Source organism: Gymnodraco acuticeps, unplaced genomic scaffold (genome assembly GCF_902827175.1).
Source record: "Gymnodraco acuticeps unplaced genomic scaffold, fGymAcu1.1, whole genome shotgun sequence".
NCBI classification, from domain to species: Eukaryota; Metazoa; Chordata; class Actinopteri; order Perciformes; family Bathydraconidae; genus Gymnodraco; species Gymnodraco acuticeps.
Window position 1 is genome coordinate 3,299,843 of NW_022991154.1, and position 14,641 is coordinate 3,314,483.

Consider the following 14,641-nt stretch of genomic DNA (forward strand, 5'->3'; position numbering starts at 1 on the left):
TTAAACAAATTTCTTTCACTTGGGAATACACTTAACTATGGAGAACCAGATTTGTGTAAAGTACTGTTCGTGGTCATTTGAAAACAAATGCCGGTGGTGTCGGACACATACGAACACGCACACAGAGCGGAGCTGAGCACACACACACACACATCATGCGCCCCGGTGACAGGACATCTCCTTCATAAAACGAGGGGGAATACTCTGGTAGTTCGATGTGTGTATAGGTGTGTGTGGTTAAACGCAGCAGCCTCGATCTCTATTCAGCGGTTCTAATGAAGGGAAACGCAGTGAAGTAAACAGTAAAAGGCACAGCTCTTTGCAGCTGGTGCTGCTCTTCTCAGATTCTGCTGGGTTACACGTTACTGCCTCCAGTGCCCTGTACGACGAAGCCAGTTCAACAGACCCTGGACCTGGATATGTTCCATTTACCCGGCTTAACTAACCCTAACAAACGCGATGTCGATAAGCGGTCCTACGAAGCTGGTTATCAACTCAGTAAATCAAGCAGGGTTTCTCTGTCCGGCTGAGAGCGCGTTCACGTGAAAGGGACGGGGTTAGCAACATTTGACCAATCACAAACATGGAGACGCGTGCTGACAGCGCAGCGTCATACTTCATGAATGAATAGTGTAAATAGCTAATTCTGCTTCGTAGTACAGGCCACTGGTGCCGCAGAGATTTCATAAAGTGAAGGAGGTTTTCCTTCTATAAAACAGCTGTGGGCAGCAGATACTGTGAGTCACGGACAGGAATCCCTCAATTTAAATAAAAGGAGGCCACGCTTTATTAACTCGTGCGCACGCTTTATTAACTCGTGCGAACGAGAAAGTAAAACGTGGCCACGTTTTATTTATTTTTCTCTCAATGAACCCTCCAGGGCTCCGTAGTAATGTGATATAAAACGGAAAAATACATATTTGTTTTGCTGAAAACAGCCATTGCCATATTAGCATGAATTAAAAGTGATTAAAATGATCATCTAAAAAATTCTCAATTACTTTCTGTTAATTGACCAATCTATACGTCGTCTAATAATTCTCTATTATACAACGTATTCAAAATATAAGGCAATTTTAAATAATAATAACTATAACATATTTATTTTCTCTTTTTTCAGGCTTTTAAGAGAAAGTTAGCAAACTTAGTTATCAATATGTAACAACTTTTCCAATGTTAACATCATCATCTGTTGCTGTAAAAGTCCCCTGTAACACAGGCTGTCATGGCCTTAACTACATGTAAAGATGGATGGCGCAAAAAAAAAGACAAAAAACTGCGCTTCAACATTTATTCTGATACTATTATTAAGTTATTTAATGTTTTTTTTTCTACACCCACAAGTACTCACCAAAAGGTTTAACCAATGTTTTAAATATCTGAGTCTTTAGCAACGTCACTGTCTACATTTTAACCCCCAACAAATAGTAATGTATTGCTGTCTGTGTCTTGTTTCCACAGTATGAGTTCAAGGTGAAAAACATCAAGAAGAAAAAAGTCAACATCGTGGTGTCTGTAGACGGTGTGAGAGTGGGCTTGAGGAAAAAGAAAAAAGTGAGTGACCTTTTCTTTAGTTTGAACTCTATATTCTCTCTCATCTTCTTATTTGGTGAATTTGATATGTTTTGGTAGAGTTATTTCAGATTTGAAAGCAGGAGGTTTTGATCCTCAAGTCCTATAAAATGGTATTCTTTCAAGATGAAGACAAATCTGAATATGATTGTACTAATGTTCAGTAGTCATATAGGCTACAGCCTCTTTTTTTAGTTTCTCATAAGTTTATATGAAGTTTGTTTAATGAAATAAAGCTTTTTTAATCCATTAAGCTCATACACTTTGTCATAATGATAATCATTTCTTGCTTTCATAGGTCATGATTATAAGAATATCTTTAATCTTACAAGTCCTAACTGTAACTGCAACCGGGTTAGATTCACACCCTTGACCCTTTGCCACATGTTGTCCCTTCGCTTTCCTCCTTTAACTGGTTGGATTATGTTGAGCCTCAAAATGCTTGGTGACACAAGCACGCAAAACAGGATCAACAAGTGGAAAAGCATCCTCGCAAGGGACCTATTTTCTCTGCATGTGGATAAGAGACAAGTTCAGTGCATCTTCTACCAAAACCATGGGCACTTGCAGTGAATTGAACAACATTAAAACAGGTACAGGTACAATAGAGGGTCAGGCGCATAGACAAGACTGTGACAGTTCAATAAAGACATGAAGATGGTAGAGCTTGACGAGAATATGGTTTCAATGATGCCATAGGGTTTTTTGTGCTAAAGTGCCAATCCAAATGAATTGCCTGCATCCTTTCAATGACAGGAGGTGGTGATTGATCCTCCTCTTGATTACTTGGCAGACAGAGCAGAGAATGGAGACTTTGAAAGGTAGGACAAAGGTCCTGAGAGGAATTGAAAGTATTGGGGAAGATCAAAAAACAGAGAGTTGCTGAAAAGCAAAGAGACAGGATGAAAGAGAGGAAAGAGTTTAAAGATGAGAAGAAAGAGCAAAGATTAACCTGAAGAAGCTGAAGTAGAGGAGTGCTGAGACAAGTGGATCTGTGGTTCCTGGTGGTGACAGCTGTAATGCTCAGAGACAATCCGGCGTTGAGAATCACAGAGACTCTGACAGGTGGATGGAAACAAACAGAAGCCACTTAGTATTTCTGTCCATTCTCCTCAGCAAGCGTTTAGTTTTTCATTCACTGTCGTTCAAGGTTCCAGGCTGCTCTGCTGGACTCAGCTGGAGTCTTTTTAAAATGTGTTTAATATTAATACAACAAGCAGTGACTGTCAAGCATCATCTTGTGTGAGAACTGTTCAGAAGGATAACAGTCTGCCGGGACAGGGACTCTTATTGAGTTGTTTTTACTAGATTGAATATTTGTAGGAATAGCTCAAAGATCTGATTCGGTGTTGACCTATGGTGTTGACATGTTGGTGCAAAAAGATCAACCGATTATTTTAACCCTTTAGGAAGTCACATCTTATTGGTTTCTTAGTGGAAAAGAACATACACTCCTGATGATGTGTTGATATTCTCTGCATTGAATGCCATGTTCAGATGCAGAGAATATTGCCTCTAAATTCTGCACAAACTCGCTCCATTAGCTCCATTGGCTTCGTCCTAAAATTATAAAAGTATTACATTAACATTGACGGAACTAGACATTTTTATAGTGACTATTAGAATAATTTATTTCCATTTTAGTTCTGCAGTTTGAAGGACATCTGTTGAAAAGGTAATAAAAAGACTTTAGTTACTCTCTATTGGCTAACCGGCAATTAACATAAAGAATCGAAACAATTGGATCATCAAGGACCTCTCTATTGAATGAATGTTACAAAGGGCTATGTATTGAACTCCACTTGTAATTGCACGCAGATGTACACCACGGACATACATTAGGGTCTCATTAAAAGGAGTCTTAATTGAGTTGTCTGAACGGTCCTCTCAGGAGAAGCTTATTCATTACACCATTATACATGCTCAGTTATGTAAGTGTGTGCGCCAACTTTTGTGTGTGAACAGTAATGTGCGTGAATGGTACATGATATGTAGAGTATGTGGATTATTGCTACGACCCCATACCATTACGGACAGCTGAGTCTCGTGGGTTTTGCAGTTTTGGCCATCTGCCATATTTAGCATAACCTTCTACATGTATTTCGAGAAAGGACTTGCATCAAAACTTATTTCTCACTGTGGCGATGTCTTGCATCCTGTCTTACAGTGTTAAAGGGGCCCGTGTATACTCATTTTCAGGTTCACATGTTTTGCCTCTACTGTGAAGTGGTAAATGCTGTTCTCAAAAAGTGCTTTACTTTTCCCATATTTTTTGTACCCTCTATCAGGAACAAGAGCCCAGCCTTCGCTGATTGACTGGTTAAATGCTCTGCTGTGATTGGTCAACAGCATAGAGATGTCTCACCTCTTAGCCTATCAAGTACAATGTGTTGGAGTGTTAGCCAATAGAAGTGAAAGTGTAACATAGTGATTCCAATGGAGGAGTTTCAAGCAGGAGGGAGTGTGTGGGAGAGAAGGGCACTTTGGGATTGTAACCTTTGCAGACCATTTACAGTACATGCACAAAAGACACCAACTCTTTTCATGAACCCTTCATTATTAGATAAGGGATTGTAGTGTATTCTGATATGTGGTATCTTGCTTCATTAGATTCAAAGCCCAAACTGCCTTACAAGGCAGAATATCATCTAACACAGGGGTGTCAAACTCAAGGCCCGGGGCCATATCCGGCCCGTGACTTCATTTTCTGTGGCCCCACAAGAGCTTGCAAAGAATATTGTATGTTTATTATACGGTTACATGATGATTTACAGAAGCACGTTGCCCATAAACTACATGTCCCACAATGCATCTCAAATTAGACTTTTTTTCTCAGAATTTGACTTTATTTCTTGTAAATATACCTTTATTCTCAGAATTAGACTTTTTTTCTTCTAAATATTACTTTTTTCTTAGAATGTGCCCTTTTCTCAGAATTTAACTCTTTTTTTTAAATGTCACTTCTTTTTTTTAAATGTCACTTTTTGTTTTTTAAATGTAATTTCTTTTTTTAGGATTTTGACTTTTTTTCCATAATTGGGCTTTTCTTTTAAAATCATTTTGTGACATTCTCACTGAAGAGACTTGCATTTATTTGCCCCAGTCTTCTGCTTTCAGAAGTAGTTAAGTACTTGTTCTTCTACGCACAAATTCTTTATTATTTTTATTCCACCGGGTTATTTTGTCCGTCTTCTGCTCCCACATTCCACATCGCAGAAACTCCGTTCAAACATCAAAACGTTCAGCTCGGTCGGGAATCGATTGATATTACTTTTCTCATTCATAACTTTAATAATTCCAGAAATATCCCATAATTCATCACATTTTTAACATGGAAGTCAATGGAGAAACTCTTCAGACTTGAATAATCTTCATGCAACTTCAACTGCTAACTGCTCCTTCATACTTTCACTTAGAAACCTCAACCTCAAACCTTCCAACTTTAAAATGTTACACATCTTTCTGACATTATTCGTGTTACACAACTTCTAAATCTGATTCATACTTTTAGAGATATTAAACATTGTTTAGACCTTGGTAAAGAGGCCTTCTTCAGATTTAGAGTGCGTGATGTCACAGCTAGAGTGGAGGACAGATTGAAATTCGCCTTCATATATATTTTTTAATCCTGCCATAATTCCCAAACCCTACATTCCTGAGAATTTTTCATGAGAAACGTAGGAAAACATCTCGTAGCTTGAAAAATAAAATACAATTAAACAAAATGCCTCTTGAGGGCATGAAGTGACAACAACTTTCAACATGTCTCAATTAAAGCCCATTGTACATTCAGGCTCATCTTTCCTCACAGCAGCAGCCGCACACCTTTAGTTAATCTGCCAAAAAGGCCACATTATTGACCCAATAAAGTACAATGTATAATTCATACATTATATTTACAGGATACATTTACATAGTTATAGACATTTACAAGTGCCCATAGTATCAACGAGCATTTCATTTAGCCTAGCTTTAGAAACATGCAGAGGAATGAGATTGCTCAGTTTAAATTCTAGCTGAAGATTGTTCCAAGCAAATGGAGCTGCGCACATAAAAGCTGTCTTACCTAAGACAGTCCTTGCTGGCACATCTAACAATACTACATCATGCGATCTCAGACAATACCTGCTTGCAACTCTCTGTGTTATCAGAGAGCAGATATAATACGGGAGTTTACCCAACAAAGCTTTATAAATAAACATGTACCAATGACTGAGCCTCTTTACAGTAAGTGATGGCAAACCTGCCTCGGCATACAGGGTACAGTGATGAGTAAGTGCTTTACAATTTGTGACAAATCTCAGTGTGCTGTGATAGGCAGCATCTAACTTGTTCAGGCGATAGGCAGGTGCATTCATATACAACAAATCACCATAGTCCAGCACAGGTAAAAAGGTCACAGTGACTAGCCTTTTCCTGGCTTCAAGCGAGAAACAGGACTTGTTTCTGAAAAAGAAACCTAGTCTAACCCTCAGCTTTTTAAGCAGATTAATGACCTGAAGTTTAAAAGTAAGACAATCATCAAGCCAGATACCTAGGTATTTATAACAGGTAACCACTTCGATAACCCTAACCGGTAATAGGTAGCCCTATCTGATAATAATCCAATGCAGAGGCAATAATGTAATATAATACATTATTCTATATATATATTTATATATGTATTTTTATATGGTCTTAAAGTTACAACCGGCCCTTTGAGTGCAGCCATAATGCTGATGTGGCCCGCGATTAAATTGAGTTTGACACCCCTGATCTAACATGTAACATAGACGTGAGACCAAATAAACAAATGATAGGAAGACATACATAGTATTTTCTGTTTGCCTGCATACTTGACATGAATAGGATAAAGGGATCTCATATTTAGGCTATGCATACATGTGTCATTCACAGTGGCGAACCGTCAGGGCCTTCAAGGTATTCAGAGAATGCCCTGGAACACTCAGATAAAACAAACAAAAAATCGATTAAATTATATAAATAAAATGTATATAAAATGAATAAATGAGAATCGTGTCGTTGATCTGTAATATTACAGTGTCACGTTGATTTGTTTGTCCTTCTCGGACCATGCACTTTGACTACGCATTTCAGTGGTTTTGTGTTAGAAAAGAAAGCCACCAATCAGATCTTGTTCTGGGTCTCTGGGTAGAATATCCTTCAACCAAGGTGGCGGGGGGTGTGTGTGTCTACCAGTGTTGTGCTAGTTACTGAAAACTAGTTACCATTACTAGTTACTTACACCCAAAAGTAATGCGTTTCTGTGAAAAGTAACGTTTTAGTTACTTAAAAAAAGGGCTCCCATTAATGCCCTTATAGCCTTCATTTCAGTACTGTTATTGCATTGGAGAATAATACAATCTGTTGATCAACTTGACATGCATTATATGCAATCTGGATTGCATCGATATTAGCTGGCTTTCCATTTTTGTATATTCTTTCTCCAGGTAGTTGGAAAAAGTTTTCCGTCCCATATGCCGTATGCCGCCCGGACATGCTATCATGCTAACTAGCTCCCTGAAAGCGGGTGAGTCCACTGTAGCAATAGCCTGCATGTGTTCTACAACATACCGTGCAATGGCTTTATCGACTTTTCCCTGGCTAGCAGTCCCTTGGTTAAAATCCAGCCGCTGTTGCTTAGGTGGAGGTGGAATGGCGTCGGCTGAGTCTCTGTGGTCTTAGCTACTAGCTTCGTCCCAGCATGTTGTTTTTGCAGATGTTTTAAGATATTTGAATTACTGGTTTGGGCAGTAGATAGGATCTTTGACCCGCCAGGACACAACTTACATGTAACTAAAACGTTATTTTCTTTGTGCTCGACAAAAGTGAAATAGTGAGAATATCTCTAGGTGGAGAAACTAGACTTGAGCTCCGCCGCCGCCATGATAGTCTTGTTAGTAAACAACATAAACACGCCCACAGCGCGTCTCCGCATGTGACACAGGAAGTATCTAAGTACATTTACTCAAGTACTGTACTTAAGTACAGTTCTCATCTCTGTTCACCTGGCTGTTAACTATATATAAAAAACTAACGGAGTAACGCACCATGTAGTAACGGTAACTGAGTTACTGCATTTAAAAACTAATGCGTTAGAGTACTAGTTACTACCCAAAATACCGGCGTTACAGTAACGTGTTACTTTGTAACGCGTTACTCCCAACGTCGGTGTCTACAGAAGGTCCAGTTGTGATAGACACGGTTCGCCACTGGTCATTCATCTGTACTCAGAGCACAAACTGACAGTCAAATAGGCTATGTCCTGCAAAACCATGCCAACCTGGTGAAATACCAAATGTTTAGGGAGTTTTGTTGAAAAACATTGATGATATAATTAAAGTAAAGATTGAAATGGGAATTTCTCAAGAGAGAGATAATGGGAAGGAAGTGTTTATACAAATGTCCCTTCTGTCTTGTATTGGCTGATGAGGTACATATTAAAGCCATCATCGAAGGTTCAGTGTCAAATTAAGCGGCGGTCTTGAATGAAAGGCCGCTCGATAGAAGGATGTTTTGCCTTCGACCGTTTTCTCGTCCCATTTGTCTTGCTGGCCCGAAAGCGGAAATGTCAAGAGTGATGATCAGCAATCTATTTACATCTCTGAGAGCCTCGGAGGCGAAGAAAGACCAGAGATAGGAGTGATTGACTGATTGAGTCAACAAAGCACTGTGGAGATAGAAATCAATATGAATAATTGTGTAATAATAATGTGTTGACATTTTGATCATGGCATTAAACCGGAAGGTAAATTGAAACCGATGGCCGGATCAAAGTAGAACTAAAAATGAATGTTATGTTATCTACATTCTACACACATAGATATTATTGTATACAGTTCACTTGGGATTTTAAGACAATGGGCGTAAATAATTTACAGTTTTTGGTTTAATGTTCATCTAACAGATTAAGTTCCCTTACTTCAGTCTTATTTAAAATCTTAAATTTGGTTTGAACTTACTGTTTTGTTTCTGTTTCCACAGAGGAAGGAGTGGACGTGGGATGAGAGCAAGATGATGGTGATGCAGGATCCCATTTACAGGTAAGCAGACCACAAGGTTTATTTTAAATATAAAATGTCATATTTCTTCCCCATAAAGAAATACTATTTTTTATTTTTTTATTTTATGAACTTTGGTCCTCATGGCTCATTGGGCTTCTTTCCAAACACGTTTTAATCCAAACTTGACTAAATTTAGTGTTGTGTCTCAGAAGATAAGAATCCTTTGTCCCTGTCAGTGCAAGCGTTGACATTTTGGAGAAATAATGAAATTGTAGTTTGTTAATGAAACATTTGACTGACTCAAGGACAGGACAGCAAGAAGATGTTATAAAGAAAATGCTGCATAAACATATCAGAGACATTCATTACAGACATTTGGAGTCAGAGATGGAGTCTATGACTCTGCCGAACAGTTAATTTATTTTTAATATGGCACTTTGAGAATAATCTATTTAGCAGAAACTTCAATGAAGGATTTTCTGCATATTAATAATGCATGTAATAAATGAGCAAACCAATTATGATGATACATCTCCTTACATGTAAAAGTGCTATTGTTACCTTTCCAATAGTGACACAAAATGTTATGTTTTCATACTTCATTATCATCTCCACTGTTCATTAGTTGAACAATCAAAAACCCCATACAAGTTGATCCTATCCTCAACTTCTCTTGAACGTGTCAAGATGTGTGTTTTAATTCATCAACATTTTACAACTGCAAGAAAGGTTTCATGCTGAAGCACCTCAATGGCTCCGAATAGTTTCAAAGCTCTGTAACCCCACCCTTCCTCCATTTGCATGGTTGGCTTGGTGGTCGCTTCATTACCCAGCCGTCATTTGGCAGTAGAAAGTCCATGGTCTTCTCAATAGTTCTGGCTCACTCATTTAGGTACCTGTTTCTTAAGAATATCTTATAAGCCTAGTGAGGAATGTAGATATCTTTGTACAAAGTTTCTTGAGATCTCCATCAGTTCTCTATTTATGTGGCTGGATGACAAACTAGCAATGGTAGCTTGGTTGCTAACTGGTTACAACCAAGTTTTGTCAACTTGTTTTTTTTTTTTTTTTTAAACCTTCCTCAATTATTATTTGAAATATCAGAACATCTCTTGTATTATCTTTATCCAAATGGATGTTTACTTGAAAAAAAGTATCAACCCAATATGGAAAATGTTGTTCTTTGTGAACCTGTTCAACAACTATTAACTGAAGGCTGGCTACAAGTGCCAACAATATGGCTGACTTCACTGAAAAATGTAACATAACTTTTAACGTTGGTCATAAAAGTCTTGTGTGATGCCCCTGTGGGTCCATCAGTAGAGTTTATATGCAAGATCAGAATAAGTGACAAGGCTTGTGCTGAATAACGGAATGAATGAACAATAGAGAAACCTCATGGGGATGGGATTTGTGAGTATGAGAGAGCAAGTGTACGTTTGTTAGATCTGGAGTGTCCTCCCTGCACTCAGTTCCACCTCACAGGATTGTTACCATAAGGTCGAGTTCATTCAGTCAATTTGCCTCAGGGTATAATCCTTGGATTCAAACTTGTACCACGCAGCCTGTTTTTTTAGGAGACGACACACACACACACACACAGTGCTGAGAGGCGACTTGTTTGAATTGGTGCCTCAGACATATTTGTTGAGAGATGAGAACAACCCTTTGAGGGGTCCACACCAGTAACCTTCTCCTTAACACACACCAAAACGCTAGCACAAACTCTTACAAGCCAGCACACAGACGCGTAGTGAAACCAGTAAAGGGTGCATGACTAAATTAGTTAGTAACACTCTTGTTCTATGGAATATCTGAAAGAAAGCAGAAACAACCGACACACACATTTTATATTTTGTATTGAATGACTCACACTTTATCCTCTTATTCTCGATACCTTTCACACACTCACATTAACACGCTTACTCCCAGGCGGGCAGCACTCAGAAGTGCATCCAGGAGCCCCGTTGAAGGTTTGGGCTTTGGAAATGATTCTGTCAGAAAGATGGATTTTGCCACGCTGTTTCGTAAGCATCTCTGAGCTTTGAAATTTGGAAATATTTGGTTTGGTGGGATATGTCTCAGCTTGGCCCGCTCTTCTGAGCGTTGTGCACACTTATCTGACAATGCAGTCACAAAGTTACCCCGCAGGAAGATCAATCAGTCACTGTCATCTGCTGAGCTGAGTCGAGTCTGACAGATCCGTCTTGACATCTCATCTTTCTGTTTAACTTTGTATAAAATGATGTTTTAAACAGTGTAATCTCTTACATATTTATATTTTCTGTGTGAAATGGTACCTCTACCCTCTTTACTTGCAAGTATATACTATTTTGATGTTAGCTGACATTAGGTTTGATTATGTTTACATTTTTATTGATCAATTAAGTAGTGTTAATTGTTATGTTGTCCCACCAAATCTCAAAAAAGTTGCCACCATTTTCGATCAAAAATTATGTCGTATTGACAAATATGGAAACATCAAATCTGTTTTCCTTAAAATTGTGATAAAGTCTATAAACAGGGCTGCACATAACTGGTGCGCAGGTGCGCATGCGCACCTCCGCCAAAAAAAGAGCACCAGGTCATTTGAAACAAAGCGCATTTTCGTACCAACATTGAGAGAGGGAGAGAGAGAAGGGAAAAGAGAAAATAGAGGATAGATGAGAGAGAGAGAAGAGAGAGAGAGAGAAAGATATTTGCGAGTTGCATATGAACCATGATATGAACTCAGGGCCGGCCCGTAGCGCTGGCTAGATGTTCGCCTAGGGCGCCAGACCTGGGGAGGTGCTGAGCTGGCAGTTCTGGGAGGGAAAAAAACATTTTTGACCGTTGGGGCTCATCCTAATTTTCGGCCTTGATGTAACAATATTCATAATTAAGTAAATGTAACACCCTTTTTACCCCGGTTACATGTTTCATTTGCCCTGTACGCTGGGCGCTGTAAGTGATGAAAATGGGGGATGTTGGCTTATCTGGCGCCCGCAGCTCTGAGCTCACAGCCAAAATGAGAGGGAGAGAGGGAGGGTGCACCGGTACCAGCGCTGTTGTTATTAGAATCTGGTGCCGTGCTAGCTGCTCTAACGGAGATAAGAAGAAGATGTTTCTACAATGATGTGGAGGGAGAGTCCTCTCCAGTCAGACTGAGAGGCTGATACTACAGCTCAGTGAGGTAAGGACTCTTGAGTGTTTAGATTGTTCACTTTAGTCTAAGTTCAAACGGTTTGGTCACAATTTATGTCAACACATATTTCCAAGGCACTCCTTTGTAATTATTGGGATAAACAGGTTTTAAATCATTCCAATGTATACTATAGGACAGTAACCAAACATATCCTTTAAAACTGGAGAGATAAAAAAAAAATGCATAAATAAATAAATGTTAAGGTAAAATAAGATATGAATGAACAACACAAATAAAATAAGTTACATTCATTTGTTATTGGCTATGGTAGGTTATTGGTTATGTTCACATACTTATTTGATTACATCCACTTGTCTAAGATGACAACAGAGACTTTCGACCCAAACCCAGCTGTTGACTTGTGGATGCCAGCAGCTAATCACAGACTCAACCAGAGAGAAAGAAGTAGGCCTACATCATCAGTTATCATGTCTGACAGAGAGGAAGACAGTGAGGAGAACAGTCAGGAGGGTAGTGATGACAGCTTGTAGGATTACTGGTCGTGCTAATGTTGTCTTGTGTTCACCTCTGCATGTGTGTTCTGTGTTCACCTCTGCATGTGTGTTCTGTGTTCACCTCTGCATGTGTGTTCAGTGCCGTGTGTCTGGCAAATAAAGTCCAGACCCCCTCAAAAGTTACGGTTGATTTCATTTTAAGGATGAGCACCAAGCAACATCTCCAGGTGCTCCTTTGAGAACCAGGGCAAAAAAGTTATGTGCACCCCTGTCTATAAAGTTGCCCTTGTACAAACATAACACTTTATTTTTGCTGCTTTGCAATGGAATCATGGTTTCCTCTGTCAGTCAAGCCCTTCCTAGAGCATCATCTTTAACATTGATCAAAGTTGCTTGTTGATTCTGACTCCACTTGTTCAGCCAGTTACATTTTGTGAATCTGAAAACCACTAGAAGGTTAAAGACTGCTGGTGTCTGGGAGGCATTCGGCTGTCAGTCGGCCATTAGCAGAACTTTAACTTGGAATGGATTACTTTTTGCTAGCTAGTTTGCTCTATACAGTATGCTAACTTACAGTTAGTATACAACAATCACCTAAGAATTCAAGTCCAATTCTCGAAAGCCACAACTGTAAACCAAAGAGAACCGGCTGTCAGCCATATTTGAAACACCATAAACATGCATTGAGATATGTGTAATCTATATCAATCAACACAATAATAATGCATGTCATTTAAAGGATAGGTCCAATCTGTTTTATTATAACATATTCATGCAATATGTATCCTGGGAGAGTAATTAGTCTTTCCTTGCTGAACTGCAGCAGAGGGGTATATCCTGGCCCCATTCCAATACAGTCTCAATACCCACTTGCACCAGAAGCAGGTGTTAATTCTGTTGTGTCCCACCTCTGTGTAATACCCTCAGTCATGCCTGATAAAAGTAGCATTCAGTCATTTGACCTTGTTCTATAATCAGTCAGTGGCCTTGACTGATAACATTCAATTAATAATCGGCCACATTCTGATATGAATACATGTTATGTTTCCCACAGGCCACTGCAGAACCAAACTGTTGGGACAGTCCAATGTCCTTGGCTACTTTCAAAGTCATGTTAATTTGTTATCAATATGCAAGAAGTTAAGGTGATATCTCTCAGCGTGAGCATCGTGAATCCAATTTTAATTTTAAAAGTGACTCCATGCAGTGTGCTGTCTAGTCCTTAAGGATAAGAGAGATTAGCCTGTAAATGTAGGAAATGTTTAGCATTTGTGTCAGCCTCCTATCATTAAAGTGTAAATTAGAAGCCTTCCTTAGGCCACTGAAAATCCCTGTGTGAAAATACGGTGTGAATGTAACCCTTTGATGACATGCTTGAATGAATGCCCTCCATAAGATATAGCGATACATATTCACATCTTTCTTTTTGAAAGGCAGGGAGGGAAAGTGCTCATCAAACTGTTTTTAAATGCCCCTGTGTGGCTTTTTGAGATTCACAGTGGCTGGATGCTACATTTCTAAATCATTGGGGAGGATTTAGCTGAGCGCTTTGCATTTCTTCTGTGCATTACTTTTCATCTTCAGCTGCTTTCTAGCTGGAGCCACTGGCTCACTGCCACTGAGGCTGTCCACCCTCCTCACATGCATCAGCGCTGGCAGGGGTCACATTTACACATTTCTTGTAAATGTCTGAGGACACTGGTGGTGATACAGTATTTCAGTCATTTATAATTTATTTCACACATTTTTTATTTGATTTAGCCCATTGACATTTAAATTACATTCAACTGTATTATTTCCACCAATGGGCAATTACAGTATAATATCTTGTGCTCACAGAGGAACACAGTCACAACAAATGAACAAACAAATAAATTAGACCAGGGGTTTTCAATGTGTGGGAAGGTGAGCCTCCCCTCAGAGAACATAAGAACAGCCGCGCTCCCCCCCTCCCAATTATTATTGCTATTATTATTATTATTATTATTATTATTGTTGTTGTTGTTGTTATAATGCAGGGGTATTCAATTGCATTTCAAAGAGGTCCAGTAAGAGAAAATGTCATTAAATGCTCTGTTTTCGCTGTCTACCTTTCTCCTTTTTGAGCACGCCATTTGAAATTACTCACTGCTGTTTCTCTCTTCTTGTCTCGTCTCTGTGTGTGTTTGAATATATCGTGCTGACTCACTGACTGCACCGTTTTGATTGGCTGAGTAGCGTCACCTCCTTAAAACATTAAACAATAACTTTTTAAAACCATATTATCTTTATGTTTTTTTTTTTTTACATTTTCAACATCGTGGATAAATTGCTCCCGGCAAAACACTGAATGTCATCTTTGCCTCCTTATTACACTCACCCCTACTTTAGTGGGAACAATGAGTCTGCGTCTTTGATGCGCACAGGCAGATGATACGGGGATGCAA

At 39.1% G+C, this 14,641-nt stretch overlaps 1 protein-coding gene across 2 annotated transcripts in view; it reads left to right on the forward strand.

Annotated features, from left to right (window-relative positions):
• The window catches only part of LOC117560486 (carboxyl-terminal PDZ ligand of neuronal nitric oxide synthase protein-like), a 263,608-nt gene that overhangs the window by 84,358 nt on the left and 164,609 nt on the right, over positions 1 to 14,641 (forward strand). For both annotated transcript variants that reach the window (XM_034237337.1, XM_034237338.1), the window contains exons 3-4: positions 1,462 to 1,554; positions 8,557 to 8,615. In XM_034237337.1, the coding sequence (XP_034093228.1) occupies positions 1,462 to 1,554; positions 8,557 to 8,615 (152 nt within the window). The remainder of the gene's footprint in view (positions 1 to 1,461; positions 1,555 to 8,556; positions 8,616 to 14,641) is intronic.